General features: G+C 38.6%; 1 protein-coding gene across 8 annotated transcripts in view; it reads right to left on the bottom strand.

The window, feature by feature from the left end:
- Positions 1–20,443, bottom strand: part of CDH18 (cadherin 18) — an 845,073-nt gene that overhangs the window by 12,287 nt on the left and 812,343 nt on the right. For all 8 annotated transcript variants that reach the window (XM_074944996.1, XM_074945002.1, XM_074945001.1 and 5 more), the window contains one exon: positions 13,076–13,193. In XM_074944996.1, the coding sequence (XP_074801097.1) occupies positions 13,076–13,193 (118 nt within the window). The remainder of the gene's footprint in view (positions 1–13,075; positions 13,194–20,443) is intronic.

Raw genomic sequence — 20,443 nt, 5'->3', positions numbered from 1 at the left:
TTTGTAAATAGCTAGATGGTTCATGTTCAATGACCTATCTATACCTGTTCCATAACAAAACATACTCTGTACATTCCAATAAGGCCCTTGACTCCTTTACAAAGCTGCACCCTTCCTTCCTGAAAAGATCTAAAGTCAGAAGGTGGGTCTCAAGGCTTGCAGGGGATAAGAGGGTTGGCTGCTAAGGGGCTAACTTAGAGGGGGAGGGAGATTTGTCCGTTTTGTAGCTGTACAAATAATGGTAGTTCATGATAACTGAACTTGTACACACACGAGCTATGACAGGTTTCAGAGTAACAGCTGTGTAAGTCTGTATTCTCAAAAAGAAAAGGAGTACTTGTGGCACCTTAGAGACTAACCAATTTATTTGAGCATAAGCTTTCGTGAGCTACAGCTCACTTCATCGGATGCATTCAGACATGCATCTGATGAAGTGAGCTGTAGCTCACGAAAGCTTATGCTCAAATAAATTGGTTAGTCTCTAAGGTGCCACAAGTACTCCTTTTCTTTTTACACGAGCTACGCTTTGGAAATACACGAAGCTGGAACCCAAGACTCTGCTCAAGTGGGTATGAGGTTCAGTGTGGAATATTCCCCACAGCTCTAAGCAATCTTTCTTTACACTTTGGAATTGTAGACTATGAATCCAGACTATCCTGCACTCAAGGCCATTATCACAATCCTCTTTGTTTCCAAAGTGCTGTTCATCTCTGATTTATATTTTGTTCCCACCCTGAGAAATGCAATGCAGGAATAGGGAAAATATCAAAGAAGCTGAGAACTGGTGCTAGTTCTGGGGAAGGTGAAAGTAGGAGCACTTTGTGGACTACTAATTTATGTATTATACACAAATTGAGGATTCTATTGACACACTACAGGCAAGCACAAGAGAAATGGAAGTCAAAAACAAAATAAAAATCCATTTGTTGCTTTAGGCATATTTTAATTTGTTGCTCAGCTCTGCTTATGTCAGCAGCTGAACTTTTAGAAGTTCTCTGAGATATTGTGACTAATTAAAAATAAACAAAATTATCAAAGAGACAATGTTTGCGTTGGTAATATTCCTAAAGTGATAGCTGCCAATTTCTTTTTAATATATATTTTATATATCACAATATATAAATAATAGTTGCAAATACAACAAAATATACCAAAATACTAGATTCAATATAATACACCAAGTAAATAAACAGGGTTAGAATAAAGGGAGTCAAGGGGAAGCAACATATTTATCCTCAGAGTCTACATTAATCATAGACCTCTAAAAAGTCAGCTCAAATTGCTATGTATATTTTGGGCATTTCCTTTCTGCAGAATGCCAGTCATTTGTTAGCTGCAAGGTCAGCCATATCACTGGCCCAGGCATACATATTTGGTGAAGATCAACTTTTCAATTTTTTCACGATTAATTTTTTAGTGACCAAAGCTGACATTGGAATCACACCACTTTGTTACCAGGTAATCTGCAGGTATCAGAAATATATCCAAGAATGAAATTTAAGGGAGAGGGCTCCAACTTAGCATCCAATATCAAATTGATCCTTTGACCTACTGCATACCAGAAATTCTTGACACAGGGCACTCCCAAAACATATGCACTAACGTACCAAGAGAGTTACATTTCCTACATCAGTCAGCATTCATGAGGCCCATTATCATTAGCCTTTGTGGAGACCACTATATATATTATAAAAAGTTTTTCGGTGAATAAGCCATAGTCTCAGGTCTACAGTTGCTTTTATTTTTGTTAACATTAGATGCAATTGTATTCCATTGGGTAACAGATAGTTGTGTATCCAAATCTCTCTTCCAAGCAACTCTCCAATTATCAGTCTTTGGCAGAGTTTTTTGGGACAGAAAACTGTAAAAGGATACCGCTGGCCAAGTAAATCCAGTAAGTTTCCTCCAAAGTAATAAAAATTCTGGAGTTCCCAGTGCATCCAGTCCAAACACATTCATTAGTAAATGCTTTAATTGGAGATGTTTCCATGCTCAGGAGCAGGGCAAGCCAAATTGTTGCTGAAAATCTACAAATACTTTAAATTTTTCATTGCCTATTAGCTGCGAAACAATCATAATTCCTGTCTCCATCAATCCACCCCAGCCAAGGTTTTGCCACTGATTTTAAAAATAGGATTGCTCTATGGGATTCCTTCTTTGTGGAAGAACACATGGAAGAAGAACTTTCTAGCCAAGTATGACTAAAGCTTGCTTCACAGCTGTTATTGTGGAAACGCTGGAGTCTTCAAATCCATAATAATTCAATTCTACAGTGTCTGAAATAGGGAGAGGATATACCAATTCTCATAGAATCATAGAAGACTGAACACTTTTTGCAGCCATAGCTAACAGCCACAAAGATACCTGACTTAACAAAAAGGAGATATCATAATTTTCAAAGTTGGAAAAGCCAAACCCTCCCAGAGCGAGGGGGAGCTGTTCAGAATCAGTCTAGGTTTCTTTCCTGCATCCTAAAGGAACATTCTGAAAATATTATTGAATTTCTTAAAATAATTTTGAGGAATAGAACTAGGGAGACCCCTCAGAAGATATGAAATTCTGGGAAGGACATTCATTTTTGGTATATTAATTTTACCCCACAAACTGAGGGGTTAAGGAGTTCCATCTCCCCAAATGGTTAGGTACTTGGGCAATTGTTGGCTTTCTCTATATCTTAGGAATGTCCTGAATATTCTGTATTTGTATAATCAGTATTCCTATACATTTTATGTAAAACGATTGCCATTGACAGTTCTGATTTAAGAAAAGACCTTTGTGGGCATAGTTGTTAATGCCTAAGATTTCTGATTTACTCCAATTAATTTTATATCCTGAGAGGTGTCCAAACTTTTAAACAGTTGGGTTAGAAGGTTAGGAATGGTAACTTTGGGCTTAGACACAAATACAAGAGCATCATCCGCATAGAACATAATGTTGGACTCTGTTATCCCCCACCCTGATATCATAAATATATTGATTTGGTCAGATAGCAATGGCTACAACTTCTAGATCTAAATCAAAGAGAAGAGGAGAAAGGGGACAGCCCTGCCTCATTCCTCTGTGTAACAGAAATGGGGCAGAAATAATACCTTTGGTCACTACCCTGGAAGTCAGGTTAGAGTACAAAAGTTTAATCCAAGCAAATAAATTGGTTACCAAATCCAAATTTTGCTAACACATGAAAAAGATAGTCACAGGCTATGTGATTAAAGGCCTTTTTTGGCATCGAAATAAACAAGAGCTAAGGGTTCCTTAGTATCTCCTGAAGCAGCAATAATATCAGTCAGATGACACAAATTATCTGAGCTTTGTCTATTATGAAGGAAGCCTACTTGATTTATGTGTATAATGTGTGAGAGAAGTTCATCCAATTGCATAGCAAGAGCTTTGACTGAAATCTTAGCATCACAATTTATTGAAGAAATCAGCCTGTGATTTCTACATAGTCCAAGGTCTTTCCCAGGTTTAGAAATATCTGAAATTACAACATCTCTTAGAGTACGCAGGAGAGTTTGCTCATTCTTGGCCTCATTGAATATGTTCAATAATCTGAGTGTTAAAGTTACATAGAACTTTTTGTAAAATTAAGTTGGGAACCCAGCAACACCAGGAATCTTTGCAACTTTCATTTCTTTTACAGCTGGCATTAGTTCCGTTATTTCTAAAGGAGCAGCTAAAAGTTGCTTCTGATAATTAGAGATCTGTGGAAGAGACAATACACTAGAAAAGTCATCTAGGGCATCTTTGCTGATTCTCTTTTCAGCTAAATATAGTTTTGAATAAAACTGTTGAAATTCTTCATTAATATCTGTGTTTTATATAATGTATTGCTACTATCATGAATAACAGCCATCTTATTTCTGTTAGCCTTTTGCTTAAATCTATATGCCAATAGCTTGCTATCTTTCTTGCCAGATTCCCAGCAGTTTTGCTTCAAACAGAAGAAAGCAAACTCAGCCTTTTGGGACAGAAATTTGTTGATTTTGTATTTTACATGAATGAGAGTTCTGAGTTCCTCTAGGAAGGGGGCAGATGCAGTCTACATCCAAGACCTTAATTTCCTTTGAAAGGGCATCAATTCTATGTTCTCTTCATTTCTTTTTAAAGGAGGCATAAGAGATGATACGGTCTCTGACGAAAGCTTTAAAGGCTTCCCAAAGTGTGGCAGCTGATGAAGCAGTGGGGCATTGGTATTAAAAAAAATTTTAACTCCTGCTGGATAGAGTTACCAAATGATGTATCAAACAGAAGAGATGTGTTTAATCGCCACATTTTAGTTGGGGGGGTACATAACATGGGGACCTAAAAGACATATATAGATAAGCATGGTCAGATATAGTAATAGTACCAGTGACAGAATTGGTCAAGTTTTGTGAAAGTAGGAAATAGTCCAATCTAAAACGTGTTGAATGAGCCGCAGGAAACAAAACAAAACAAAAAACACCCCAAACCTATAGGCTCTGGCTGTAGGAATACCCAATCTCCACACATTTTGTCATTCTAAGTCAGCTATGTATGTTTTTTATATGGAAATGGAGAAGATTTATCAAGGATAAGATCTAGAATTTTGTTAAAATCAACAGCTATAAAAAAGGTATGGTGGCCCTATGGCATTTACACTCATAAAACGTTTATGAAAAAAATTGGGATCATCCAGGTTTGGCCTGTAAAGATTGCAAAAGAGGATTATAAAACTGCCAATTTCAATCTTAAGGACAATGAATCCACCCTCATTGTCAGACCCTGTGATCAAAATATTAACATTCAACTTTTTATGTATTAGTATAGCAACACCCCTCACTTTAGAATTAAAGCAACTAGAAACTGAGAGGCCTACCCAATCTCTCTTCAGTTTATAAGCTTCAAGTTCTGTCAGATGCATCTCGTGGAGCATGTCTATGTTCTCTTTTTTCAGTACTGAATTACTTTTTTTTCTTTCAATGGGGTTATTAAATTCTTTTATATTCCAAGAGATGCTTTAAATTATTGGAGCCATCATTGTTAAAATATACTGGATAAAATATAAAGTCGTTTTGTGAATAAATGAGAAATTGCAGATGTTCCTAAGTAGCATACAGCTCTTTCATATCTTAGCAACTAAAGCTATATAATCTAGGCAAAGGGTGTCACTTCCCAGTACATATTCTATAGGCATGGGAAGGAAATTCCCAGCATGGAAGAGTGATGAGAGGGAGGCAGAAAGAGGAGTTAAATAAGCAAATAAACAAAATACAAAAAGATACGGGAGAGAGAAATACACACAAGTATCATACAATCCAAAAGAAGAATTTGTTTAAACTGTCCAAAAATACACACTTGACAACCAGAGGAGGTGGTTGGATCAGGTGAAATTTTGAGATTCTCACAACCCCTGGGGCCCCAAACATTAAAATTATAGTAACTGTCTGCTAGCAACAGAACCTTGACACATTTGTCGATAAGAAAGCACCATCTAATAAAGCTACTACAAAAAATATAATTACTGATCAAATGATTGATTTTACATTGATCCTCTTGTTGGACAAGTTAAGGCAACAGGAAGTAAATTGATGATAACCTTTCAACACTTCAGCCCCAGTGAGAGAGAAAAAAAGTAAAAGAAAAGAAACATACATATCAACATCTATGAGCGCATATCAACCTCTTTAGAGGGGCCATATCAGATCTCAGAGAGCCATACATTAATCCCATACAGTCAGATCATTCCATAGATGTCTCTTCTTGTGAGGAAAGAGTGTGCAGAATTTGAGGCAATTTTTCTGCCTCCTAAGAGGAACTGAATGATACTGTCCACTCATCATTCTTAATACGGAGCATTGCCAAATAAAATATTTCTAGTTTATCTTCCTGGCCAACTGGTTAAAAGCTGCCCTCATTGCAACCACATCACAGGAATAATCTCAAAAGAGCTGTATTTTAATTGCTGTTTCTCCCCATACCAGCTCCTTTTTTCCCCCTCTGGATTTCTGCAGGATTTCTCCCGTAGTGGTAAACTTCAGGAACTGTACAATCAATAGTCTAGGCTGATTTCCTGGAGCTGGCTAAGAAGCAAGAGCTCATTGTGCCCATTCTATGCCAAAACCAGAAGATCCAACAACTTAGTTAGCAGTTTAAGGACAAATTCAGAGGGTTTACCTTTCTCTAGTCCTTTAGGTAAAAACACAATCCTCATGTTACATCATTGTGAGTGGCTTTCTAGATCAATTAGCTTGGTCTTAACAGTCTTGATGTCATTACAGTTCTTCATAACCTGCAATTTGTTCTCTTTGAAATAATTTTCCACATCAGAAATTCTGTGTTGTGCTTCACCCATCTGGATTGAGCTTGTAGCACACTCTGAATCTCAGTCGTGGCGGTCTGTAGGGTCGAAACTGTAAATTTAATTTCACCAGTATCTACGGTCGCCTGCAGTAGTACCACCCAATTGTGCTGCCTCAGGCTCGGGCATGTTTCTGTTCGTAGAAGTGGGGAGGCAGGTCTCTTCTGTTTTTTTTTTCCCTGTGTTTTTGGATTCAGAGAGGAAGACGCAGAACTAAAGGGCATCTTGCAGGCTTCCATAATTGGAAGCAATATTTCTCTGGGTTGGATGGTGAGTTTTAGGGGACGGATATTTGGCGATTCCCCATTGGCTACTTTAGAGCTCAAGAAACCTGCATCCACCTCAGTCACAGTGCCCTCTGGTGTCCAAGCTTTCAATTTCTGAGTTTTAATTTGTTTACGTAGGACTATATTCTTGGGCATTTCCATTTCATTTCTTCACTGATAACACTGGGACAAACATTTATTTCTGGTTAGTTTCAAATTTACTGTCACGGGGCTGGTCTGCCACTCTAGTAGCGATGGCACGATGGATGGCCACAGTGCAGTTCAGAGTTTGGGCTTAGGGCTCAGGAATTCGTTTCTCAGCTAGCAGGGATTGTGAGTTGCAGATGGGGGGGGGGAGTGCACCCACTCAAACAAAGGGATAAAGAGCCTCTGTGTCACTCTTTAGCATCTCCTCTGGTCAGCTCAGGAGCAGAGGGGGATCTAGCTTTTTTTTAATTTAAGAAATGTTTTGGCCAGAGAGAGGAGGAAAATAGCAGAGATCTTCACAGCTCTGAGGAGTGTTTAGCTGGAGGAGTTCCCTCCCCCTCAACATGGAAAAACTCCTGATATCTGATACACTCCTTCTCTAAATTCTCTGCGTGGCTCATAAGTTGCCATCCCTTCTGCTTCCCTTTGCACTTGCAGCAGATTTCCCCTTTATTTATGTTTTTCAGTTGTGTGATAATATCTGAGCAAGACAGTATACATCCTGTTGATGCCCCAAGTGCTCTGGGGTTCAGTCTTACAGTTATCATAATTAGTGCTAATGCTGTTCTCCTTTCCCAGATATCTTAACATTTTCTCCCTTCCTGCTAATTCAGCAAAAATATGTTCTTTAAAGGTCCACATTTCATGAAATATGCAGAAAGTATTTGTAATAGTTCTATAAGTTGTGCTAGCTTTTGGGTTTTCCATCCAGCTCTACAGTAAAGAAGTGATTTCTTCCTGTGCTACTCTACTAAAAATAATATTTGTTTCTCTTGCGCCCATTTATTAAGTATTACTGCTACCAGAGCAGCAAAAACATATGTGCATATGTTACATCTTCTAGTAACATCAATGTGTGCTCTTACAGAATTAATTTTGAAAGTTCAGATGGATTTCTCTATCTGGGAGAAAACAAAGCTGTTTGATATCAGCAACACCAGCACGAGGAGGTGCCTCTGTACCCTTTTCTTTCTTTTGCCTGCTATGTGCCGATCCCAGCCTTGATCCCAGAGTTATGTGACTTTGCAGTCTGCTCAACATTGGAGGACAAGTGAACACAATCCCTGGAATAATGGTACAGATATAAGCTCAGTAATCAACAGAACAACATTAATTTATTATTGGAAAAGGATGGCCCAGTGGATAGAGCTTTAGCCTGGAACTTGAGAACCCAGTTCTGTTATGATGTTAGGCCCAGAATGTTAAAAGATATTTAGGCATTTCTTTGCTCAGTGTTACAATGCCTAACTGACTTAGGACTCTAAGTCTTATCTTAAAAAGTTAGTTTGGAAGTTAGGACCCTATGGGTATGTCTACACTGCACACCCCACCACCTGCCCCCCTGAGACATTGAGTTTCAGAGCCCAGGTCAATTGACTTGGGCTCAAGGGGCTCGAGTTGCAGGGCTAAAAATAGCAGTGCAGACTTTCACCCCAAGCCCGAATGTCGATGCTGCAATTTTCAGTCCCGCAGCCCAAGCCCCACAAGCCTGAGTCAGATGACCCGGGCCAGCCGCAGCTGTGCCAGAAATCTTTGATTGCCATGTAGACTTAATTAAGACTCATTGGAAGTCTATGGGACTTCAGCCCCTAAATCACTAAGGTGTTGCAACACATACAAAACTTGGTCTCTCTTTGCCTCAGTTCCCCATTTCTAAAACGGGAATAAATGGTATTTCCCTACCTCACAGGGGTCTGGTGAGGGTAAATACATTACAAATTGTGAGGTGCTCAGGTATTTATCTGGAGGCAGCTCCTCTCCCACAGCTGCTGTTAAAATATCTTGTTGAAAAAAGAAAGCAAACAAGCTGTAGCTATAGAAAAAGCATGTAACTTTTCCCCCACACATAACTCAAAAATGGCTCACTGGAAAATCTTCAAACTTGTTTTCAATATTGATCCTCAATGACAATTAGTGCACGAGACTGTCTTTACCAAGTTGGAGTTGAACATTTTCTTGGGGTTAAGTCCAATTTCAGACTTTCAGAAGTCACCAGTCTCAGTGGGTTAATGCTTGGGGAATTTACAAATTATATTGGCACAGCTGACTGAATACGTACATTCTGTGACACCAAAAATTACAGAGAATTTACCAGAGCCATTGGGGCAGCCAGTAGGATTTGTAAATCTTGTGAGAGAAAAAGTTGTATCTCAAAGAGCTTGAAAATCTTAAAAGTTCCCTGAAACCTGAGTGAAGTTCCCTCTAGAGGTTACAGTCTCTTCCAAGTGTCTCAAGGGCAGTATAACTTCTGCTTGCAGGTTACAGCATGAACCAAAATAGGGACGAAGCGATCAATCAATCTAATCCTCTCTCTCTCTCTGTATGTGTGTGTGTGTGTGTGCGCATTTATATATATATATATAAATACACACACACACACACGTACAGGAAGACTCTGTATGTATGTGTGTGACTATGTCCATACCAACCTATATATCTGTACAGAGGTCTTGGGCTTTCACCACAACTTGGAATAGACAGAGCTGGCTGAAAAACATTCACAAACATTTTCATTGAAATCTTTTTTTTTTTTTTCAAAAATGTCAAGCATTCTGCAAACTGGTCAAGAAATCGTGCAAGCTTTTTGCAAAGAAAAAAATATTGTTGATGTTTTGAAAATTTAAATTTTGTCAGCCAGCTCTGCATTCTGAAGAGGTTCTTCTCCCCTCCTTCTGGCTCCCTGACAGTGTGGTCCTGCAGCAAAGACTTCCCTGGGTGTCTCTAACTGTGAAAACTCCCGTAAGGGGCCTTCCTCAGCAGGAAAAGACTCGAGGAGCAGTTTATGTAGAATGCATTCATGCTGCCGTCTTTTCTACTGCTGTCTTTGGGGAGCAGGGAATGTCCTTCTTGTTACTGACCCCTTTCCCTTCCCAGACACAGATCCCAAAACCCATGAAGGAACTGAGGCACAGAAAAATCAGGGTATCCGACTGACCACCTTCCGTATGGGATGAGAAAGATCCATATGCAAGGTTCTCTGTATGCTAGAATTCATGAGGAAAGGATAAGGTTTAAAAAAAACATAAAAAGAATTAAGCATATTAATCAACTACACATTAGTGGGAAAAAGAGACCATTTGGGTAGGTACAGAATTCATAATAAAGAGCAGATTCACACTGGCAGACTAAACAAGCAGATTTTAAACTGGGTGAATGGGCAACTGTATTGCAAAAAAAATGATAGTAACTATGCTAGACTAAGTAATAACTGCCAAGTTCAGACATTATTGATAAATTTAAAAAAAAAACCTACGGAGAATACTTATTTTTTTCTAATAGATTCTATAATGCCCAGTGCTAGCAATATTATGAAGAACAATGTGGGAAGACTAGAGAAGCTCAGAATTCTTTTTTTCCCCCCCACAGAAAATTTTGGCTTTTTTGCAAATGTTTATAAACCAAAAATTTTCACCTGAAAACTTTCAGATGAAACCCACAATTTTTGACTCAGAAATGCCACTGCACAGCTTCATGGGAGTTGTAACTCATGTGCTCCCCTTCTCTATCAGCCAGGCTCCCAGGCTGGACTATATCTACCATGATGTACCTTTGTCTCCTCTCTTGCTGAGCCTGCATATGAAGAACAGGAATCCCTATAGTGCATTTTGAGCGATGCACTCTGGTTGGGGACCCTGAAGGCACAGAGTAGAATGTGGGCATGGGGGCCAAACGACAAGTCCTATGAGGAACCACAGTAGGTCTTCCAAAAACAAAACGAAAAACAAAATCTTTCGTGTGTGTGTGGGAGGGGTATTCAATTTTTTGGACAAGAAGTCAAACTTTCCCTCAGAAAGTAGTATATATTGCAAAAAACCAAACAAAAAACCAAACCAAAACAAAAAAAAACATTTTCTTGAAAACCCAGTTTTCCATCAAAAAACATTTGCAGCAGAAAATTTTCAAATAACCAACTCCCAAATAATTGAAAAGCCATTTTTCATTGGTCTTGCTTTCTAGAATTGCAGGATTAAACCATTAAATAAAAATGTATGTGATTTTCTTCAATGTAGCAATATTTTGTTGTTTCTTTGTTGTATTTGTCTGTGCACACTGTATTATTTTGCTGCTGGTGGTATTCTCTGATCCCTCTGGGCCTGATTGTGATACCCTTGTTCAAACTGAATAGTACTTATTTCATGAGGACACTCAATCAACTTCAGTGAATCTACTTGAGAAGTAAGATACTACTCAACATAAGAAGGAGTATCAGCACCCGGCTCCCCTTTTAATTTTTTTAAAGGGCCCAGACCATAATCCAAACCCAACTCCACATTTAAATTTCAAGAGCTCCTCCTTATCTCTGTGCCAAAATCCTGGCTCCAAACACCCCAGAGTTTTGAAAGGAGCGATTATAATCCAGGGCGGGCTGAAGCACCACTGCAGAGCTTCAGTTTTAAATTGGTTTAGTCCCACTGATGTCAAATGGTGTAAAATGGAATTAATGCAGTAGTGTATTGGGCCTTAAATCCAGAGCTGAATCTTGCAGTTTCAGCCTACTTCTAAAAGAAACAAAGCAAAGAGAAGAAATACTTGGGCATATGTTAAAATCCAAAAGGTTCTGCAGTTCCTCTTTCACAAAAATATTGTAGCTCTGCAGTGACATGGCACAATTCTCATTGAGACACATTTTCATTCTACAGTCTTGAAAAACATTATTGAATTGATTTTTCTCAAGCTTGTTCTCAGCCCAACACTGATTTTTTATTCTTTTTTCTAACCTAACAATCCCCAAATATTCAGCCATTATAAAGTTATGCAGTTGTAAAATAAAACCAATTTATTAAATTGTTCTGATCTTTTTTTTATGCAACACAGCTTAGAAATGGTTTTGTCTGAAAAGTTCAAAGTTGCCATATGCGTGGGATGTGTCTTCAGCCAAGTCTGGAAAAAATGGTTTAGAAATACTAAAGTTTCAAGTGGTTGAAAATTGCACTGCATATGTTTTCCACTGATATTTCAGGGCTAGATCGTGCCTAACAACACAGCTCTGAAGAAGGGGTGCTAGATAAATAGCACAAACCAAGGACGCATTGGTTCATGGACAGCCTTTGGAGGCACAATTTCCCCCTCTACTTCCCCTGCTCGAGAGTGGTAGTCATTTGTTGTTGTCCTATAACAAAAGCAAATTATGACACTCCATATACCAGCTGTAGTTGGTGGGGGTGGAGCCAATGCTCCACTCCATGTGCCCATATTCCACACTCATATGCTCCAGGGGGTATAGTAGGCCAGCAGCAACCTCTTACTTCAGTTCAACTGCACCCAAAGTCTGGATAGCTTGCACATAGAAGTAAGGAAAATTCTTACTCTCCCTCACATCCGTATGTGTGAATATGTAGTCCAAGTCACATTATGGCCCTTAAGCCTTAGAACATTGATATTTTGCTGGTGGCCAGACAAGTGTATGGTTTAGAGCATACAATTTGTTCAAAGGCTCCAAAGGTTTAATAATATATCAAGATCCAGAGATAAAAATATATCCATTCAAAAGCATGCAAACATCTGAAGCTCTGTGCATTGAAATGAGTGCAGCTGTGATCCCAAACGTAAAAACATTCAAACACTCAGTGAGTTTATATGAATCTCCCTTCAATGTTCAAAATATAAAGGCACACAAGTACACTCTGCATTCATTTCAGGGGTAGACCTCCCATCCCTGAATATATGCTCCATTATGATCTGAACAGAATGAAAGCTCCAAGTTGGCAAAGGGCTACATTGCACCATTTAGTCACCGCCCTGTGGGGGGATAGTGCAGAGTCATATCGTTCCCGGGGCAGTGCCGCAGGCCTTCCTTTGGGATACAGACCTCTAGGACTGAGAGGGAGTTCATTTTCCTTCAGTCCTTGGTTTCTCTTGTAAGAATGTCAGCCATAGTGACAATTCATACTGGTGTAGTGATGGTGGCTTTATAATCATCAACTAGGAACTGCACTGAGACTGCAAACAAAACATTTCTCCAACTTATTTAAATAAAACAACCACCATGAGTAGATAAAAAGACTATAAAGCGTACATGCTGGGTATAAAATAGAACAGAATATAAAAATGGAATAACATTTTCTAAAAGACTATTTTTGAAATAAAGTCCTGGTTATTCATAGTTCACAATACAATGTGTACAAATATGGTGTCCTTGGAATCAGCCAGTTGAACATTGATAGATTAGAGTTTCCACCTCCTGATAAGAATTGTGTGGAAACAGAGCACAATTGCTTTGTTCAATGAGACATCCCAGACAAAACAGAGTCCCACTTCTTATAGATTAATGTCTTTGATTTACCTTCATTGTCCCTTAGGGTAAAGTTGGGATTCAAAGAAAGGCCTTCATCAAGAGAATAATGGAATCTTGGCCCATTTGCAGAGTTATCTTTGTCAGTGGCTCTGATAGTCTGAATGACCTGAAATATAAATTAAATAGTAAATGTGTTGAAATTTCAACTTGACCCAAATATTACCTGACTTCAGCACAATCTTTAAGCTTAGCTTATTTTAATTTTCTACTTGGCTGCAGCCAAATTCAACCCATGAAACTACTGGCCCATTAGCTTGATTTCTCTCAAATGAAATATTTTAGGACCCATACTATGGAGCAAGCTAAAAGCATCCATACGTCACAATATTTTAATATGAGTCAGAACCTTGCTACAAATATTTTCCTTATCATTAATAGTGCACACTGGGGACTTTCAGAATTACAGTTTTCCATAAACACCTGTTTTCTGAGAGACAAGACAACGATTAGACAAATGTCTCCAATATATAGCATCCTCTGTGTGTTGTCCCTACTAATGAAATGCAAAAGCAGTTGACACTTTTTCCACTCTAACAATGCTTAGGGAAAACAATTGTTAAATCAGAGTGACAGACACTCAACACCAGCACTGTGTTTAAATCCCCTTTTAGGACTCAGTACCAAATTGTAAGAGAGCAGAAGATGAAGAGCAGCAGCCATAACCGGTTTTAGTTTGGCTTACCCCAGAGTAACATTAGATGAAATATATTGAGACAGACACCATGATTAGGAGAGCCAGGTTTGAAAGATAAGATTCCTATAACCCAAATCCCTACTGATTTTTCAAATTGAATGCAACCCAAAACTTTACTAGGCTTTTGCAATGTTTGACTGAATATTTTTCACCTTTCACTTTCATTTTCTTGGTGGGACTGGAAATTCAAGTGCCAAAATAGTATAAAAGAAAGACTGTTCTTAAGGTATTTCTGGATAAGACTGAATAAACTGCTGCACACAAATGACCAGAAATCCAGGGAGGGAAATACATTTTCTCATGAGATTTCCTGCTCAGTTTTGTAGACTGATAAGTGTCCAAATGTTTATAGACTCATCCACTCTGAACTTCTTTTAGGGCTGTTAGGGGTGCTGCTGTATTAAAAGCTGAAGTACACAGGCTTGTCTCAATGTCCACTTATACAGGAGTGGCAAAACAAAAGAAAGAAATGATATTTTTAAAGCTAATATAATACAACAATTACTGTATAATCAGTAGAGTCTGAGTCTGAAGCAGATAAGAAGGCAAACAATATTTTCTGATAATTATATTTTATTGGGAGCTGGGGGGAAGATTTGATATTTTTAAAAGTAGCCACAATAAATTATTTGCGAGATTGTAAGCAATCAAGGCAATTATTTGCCAGATTGTAAGCAATCAAATTACATCTCTGATCATCTATAATCTTGAAGTCTGCAGCTAAGCACCTCATACTACAGCACCACCTGTTAAAACTTTGGTAAGCAGCTAATTGCTCTACATTACATTTTGAAAAGGTGGTAAACCCCAAGAGGCATATCTGTAATTGAAATGGCCTTGCAAAATGAAAGAAGGATAGACATGCCTTACCTGATCAGCCTAAATTCAGATATTTCATTTTTAATGTTTAGAGATACTTGGGGAGGGAATATTTTCAATTTCAAGTACGTCAGTTTTTTGGGACTACTGAAATTTCTTTTGACAGTTTTTTTCTTTTTTCCTTTAATAGCTAGTTAAAATGTAGATCAAAGGCCTGAGAAAATGAAAGTGTGTTTCATTAAGTAATAGTTCCAAAAACTTGGTTGTTTATTAGCAAAAATACTTTATTTTGTCATACATTGTACACTTTTCTTTGACAAGTTATGTTTTTGCTAATGGATTAATCTTGGGGCTCAATCCTGCTTTACTCATATAAGTAGCTCTATCTGACTACACTCAGTATGGAAGACTGGACCAAATTTTCCTCTCAGATGCATGTGCCTTCCATTGAAATGCATACCTGAGTAAGTAGCCTTTGGTTGCAATTTGAAGGCCACATCCTAAAAGAGCAGGTAAGCCATGGAAAGCCAGCATTTCTGCTTAGGCGAGATAAAATCAGTGTTCTCACTTTTATTTGACATTGAGGACTTCTAGAGACACAGAGGGGTGGAAGATTAAGAACTTTTGAGCCACCACTCCACTATTAGAAATAAATGATCTTTAACAATACTGAAATGCATGCATTTTTTTTCCAGTTTTTCATGACGGAACATACTGTGGGCACTGTGGTTGATGCAAGGAAAATCTTACTATCCAAATGTGTAAAAATGTACCTCTCTCATTTATCTAACATCTCAGGCCAATGATTTTACAGGATCTTGTTTCAGATACATGCCACAGTTTTTCAATACTCTATCTCAAGGTTTCTGTGCCACAGAAGAATTGGTAGGGTGTCTTTAGTAGCACTTTAAATCTCAAGAAAATACCCTAGCTATATTCTCCGATTTTTGCATGTGAAAATCCATGTTTACTCTACTTTAAGCCATATAACTGAGAAAGTCTATAGTCAATTGAAAACACGCAATGTGGAAACAACACTTTTTCCATGTACAAAGTGTGTACATCGGGGCTGACTGAATTTTTTTGTTCAAATTGTTTTTCAACAGAAGTTTGGGTTTTTGATAAAATTAATTTGCTTCATGAAACATGTCTGCATTCCACAGAAAATATTAAGTTTTCAGTGCCAAAGAGAGGGGAATAATCACTTCCCTCGATCTGCTGGCAACGCTCGTACTAATACAGCCCAATATGCCATTGGCCTTCTTGGCAACAAGGGCACACTGCTGACTCAATTCCAGCTTCTCATCCACTGTAATCCCCAGGTTCTTTTCTGCAGAATTTAGCCAGTCGGTCCCCAGCCTATAGCGGTGCATAGGATTCTTCCTTCCTAAGTTCAGGACTCTGCACTTGTCCTGGTTGAACCTCAGCAGATTTCTTTTGGCCCAATTCTCCAATTTATCTAGATCACTCTGGACCCTATCCCTACCCTCCATCATATCTACCTCTCCCCCCAGCTTAGTGTCATCTGTAAACTTGCTAAGGGTGCAATTCATCCCATCATCCAAATCATTAATAAAGATGTTGAACAAAACTGGCCTCAGGACTGTCCCTTGGGGCACTCCGCTTGATACCAGCTGCCAACTAGATATCGAGCCTTTGATCACTACCTATTGAGCCTGACACTCTAGCCAGCTTTCTATCCACCTTATAGTCCATTCATCCAAACCATACTTCTTTAACTTGCTGGCAAGAATACTGTGGGAGACCATATCAAAAGCTTTGCTAAAGTCAAGATATATCACATCCACCACTTTCCCCATATCCACAGAGCCAATTATCTCATCATAGAAGGCAATCAGGTTCGTCAGGCATGATTTGCCCTTGGTGAATCTATGTTGACTGTTCCTGATCACCTTCCTCTCCTGCAAGTGCTTCAAAATGGATTCCTTGTGGACCTGCTCCATGATTTTGCTGGGGACTGAAGTGAGGCTGACCCTAACCCTAACTATTGAATTTGAAATGTTTCATGAAATTGGGTCGATATTTTGTTGCAGAAGAAAACTGGGCGGGGTGGGGGGAGAAGAGGGAAAGGTGCAACAATGTCAAAATGTCCTATTTCAACATTTGGGAATTGAATATTTTTGCTTCATTTTTTTGTATTGTATTATATTGTAGGATGTTATATAATGTATAATACAAAATAAAAAAAATCCTGAAAATCTACATGAAGCATTGAAAAAAAATTCCTTCATGATGAATTTCGAAATAATTGGTTCCCTTTCCTATTTGTAATTAAGCCAAAATATTTTGGAAAATGGAATTTCTGTCCTCCTCTAGTGAGGTATAAACATATGGATGGAGGGATTTCTCATATATGAGTCTTGTTCTTCCTGCCAGACATTTAATCAGGTTCTCAAACTTTATCACACAGTTCAGATGAAAGTTTTGATATCATTTATCGAGTCTGGATAATATCCATAATTGGAGTCTGAATAGTTCCAGAATACAAGGACCTTGAACTCTGATCTATATTATATGCTATTTCCCCCTCATTAATAAATTAACATGCTTTGAAATATCTTGTAATTTGTTTAATAAGGAATACACCATAGAAGAGGATTTTATTTTACAGATGTATTGAAACATGTATGAGTAAAAGTCTTTCTGTCCGATGGTCAAATTCTGTCCTGGCATAAGCTAGCACAACTCTAATTCACTTCAAGGGGAATTGCACTCTTTTATGATTGATTTGAATTTGGTGCTGTGTCTCAAGCTATATTTATTGTGCATCAGTCAGCAGTTCCTGTGGGATACAGAATGTATCTCCTAAGCAAGATGAATGCCAGACTAGGAAAGTCATGAGCAGAATGTTCAAATGGTCTTCTCCTCACAAGTGTTTTGAGTGGGAGACCCTTTTGCGGATTCATTGAAATAATTCCTTTCCAACAGTAGGTTTTATTGAATTAAAAACAAAATCAATTGTGCTCTTGGGAAGAGAGGGAGAAACAGAAGGAAAGACTGTGGAAATCAGTGTTGCTGTTATTTTCCCCACCTCAAACTTATCCCCAAACCCCTACCTAAAAACGCCCACTAAAAAAATCCCACAGGTTTATGGAATTAAAAACAAAATAAATCCAGTATGTTAAATCTGCTTTATTCTGCTTAACTGGACACTGGAGGATTATCACTTTGTAAGGAAAACCTTAGGCAGTTTAGGGCTGCTGTGGGGCTACCTGCACTCTCATCCTAGCTGCTGAGGCAGGAGGAATGGCTGAGCCAAAAAGGTATGGCCAGGGGAATCCCTGACTGCTGGTACAGCCTCTTAGGAGCCTGGGCAACTAGCATAAAATAAAGCAGCTCTTAGGATGTCATTGTGCCCCCCCCCCTTGAACTGTAGAACTCATCTGCAGCTGAGAATCTGCCCTACTATGTGATTGACTTTTTAGGTAGAACTGGTTAGAAATTCTCTGGTGGAACAGTTTTCCATTGGAGAATGCAGATTTCTCAACATTGAAATATTTTGAGGAGAAGGTTTGATTTCAACAAAGGTCGAACAGAACCCAGCCAGGGCTCTGACGGAATCCTGCCAGCCAGATAGGTTTCCATCAGACACTCACCTGGTTTCCTGCCAGCTCGCCCACCCAACTCTTCCAAAGTCTGCCAGGCAGGCTTTAGGGAAGACAGGAGCCTGAAAGTGCTGGCTTCAAGCTCTAAGGTTCTCAGCTTTGCTGAGGCTCTCAGGGCTTCCAGGATCTTGGCTCCCCATCAGCCCACCAGGCATAATTTCATTTCAAAATTACTGATTTCCCTAAATGATTTTTTAAAAATTCTGTTTTGTGGAGAAAATTGATTTTGGGAGAGGTGAGAATTTATTTTGGGGGGAGGTACTGATTTTGTGGGAGGCAAATCTATTCATTCTGCTATGAGAAGAAAGAAGTGATTGTGCGAGGGGGTGAGTACATGGTGCACAGGGGAGAAGAAAACTTGGGATGAGGCCTAGGTGTATTGTCGTGGGGTGTTTTTCTTAGAAAAGCCAGTCACAACTTATTTTCCCTTCCTAGGCATAGACCGGAGATTTTGTTTCATCTGTAGTGTCCTCAATGGGAAGGGAGTTACACAGAGAGAAAGGATGAGAGACAGAGATGTAGAAATTAGCGATAAGCATGGTAATTGTATGTAAATGTTAATGTGGAAATCATGCAAATTTAATGTAAATTAGTAATCATTCTTTTTGATGGGCCAATGTAGGAAAGTCTGGGTTTGATCAACCATCGTGTATTGATGTCAATCTTGATTCTTTAGTTCTTCCCTTAATTGAATTTTTCCTCTGCTATTTCATATGTAGCATCAAGCAGTGGGTCTGAGAGTTTAAATCTGTCTCAAAAGATATCTCTAGGGCAAAGTGCTTCAATCATTTCTTTAAATTGCTCATTTTGTGCTACATTGAAGGCAGTGTCAGCATAAAAGAAGGTTATAAATTATCAAGTTCAAGTCTTTGCCTTTCAGTTGCTTTTCTGGCATAATCATTCACCAACTGAATATACAAATTATTCTTTGTCATTTCCTGAAAGCTGAAGAAAAACAAAGAGTTTTACCGAATTAAATTGATATTGAAAAGCTGCTGAAAGACTGTAAACAAGGGTTTTAATTATCGTGACTTTCAAACAGAAGATAACAACATAGACCAGTGCTACTCCAAGTGGTGGTCTGCGGACCAGTGCCGGACCGCGAGCCATCGGCTGCTGGTCTGCAGGCACATTGGAAAAAAAAATTGCCGGTCCCCCACATCAGATCGCTTGAGAAGCACTGACATACACAATGCCTTACTTCCAGGATCATTAAAACAGTAGATGTTCTGCTTTTCCACTTCAAAAGACAAAGTATCATTCAGTGGCACATTTGATCTTAAAGAGTCTTTACATTTTTATTTAGAATTACCTATTTTCATTACTTCAGTTCACTGAGGGTTTTTTTTTTTTTTACTTTTTTCAACTTCAGACATATTTAATCAGTGACTAATGAACAAAGTTTATAATCACTATTTATCAACCATTTGCAGTATTGATCAGCAGCTTTCACATGTACTGCAACTAGAATGAGAAACAACCCCTTAATCAATTCAATATTGTGAAGCCTGAAAAACTAATAATCATGTTATCAAGTGCCCTGACTCCTTCCAAGAGTTTCCAGATTCTAGCAAACCACACAGTTCTAAGAGTTCACAGTGCTATCAAGGACTCTATCAGTTGTTCTGTCCCAGTTATTTTTATATATATATATATTCATGTAAATACTTCAGATGAACTTAAATCCAAGAGAGTCCAACAACAGCAACTGATTAAAACAGAAATAAAATATTCACAAAAAGCTGGGACAGTGTGGGAGGAGTGTTGAACCCAAAACCCATGTGTTTTTCACAAACCTGCAAAGTAACTCATCAGGAAGGCTGCAGTATAGTTGTAGCCTAGTCAGTCCCAGGATTTTAAAGACACAAGGTGGGTGAGGTAATATCTTTCATTGAACTAACTTCTGATGGTGAGAGAGACAATCTTTTGAGCCACAGAGCTCTCTTTTCAGGTCTGGGAAAGGTACTCTGAGCATCACAGCTAAATGCAAGATGGAGCAAATTGATTAACATAAGTAGTTAGCACATATTCTAAGGAACCATTCAAGGTAGATGCTAACTATGTACGCTAAACAATCTGCTCCAACTTGCACTTAAGTGTGATGCTCAGAGTACCTTTCCCAGAGTCGAAGAAAAGCTTTCTGTGGCTCAAAAGATTGTCCTTTTCACCAACAGATGTTGGTCCAATAAAAGATATTACCTCAACCGCCTTATCTCT

The sequence above is a fragment of the Natator depressus genome, chromosome 2, assembly GCF_965152275.1.
Source record: "Natator depressus isolate rNatDep1 chromosome 2, rNatDep2.hap1, whole genome shotgun sequence".
In the NCBI taxonomy this organism is placed as follows: Eukaryota; Metazoa; Chordata; order Testudines; family Cheloniidae; genus Natator; species Natator depressus.
This window is presented reverse-complemented; position numbering and strand designations above follow the sequence as displayed.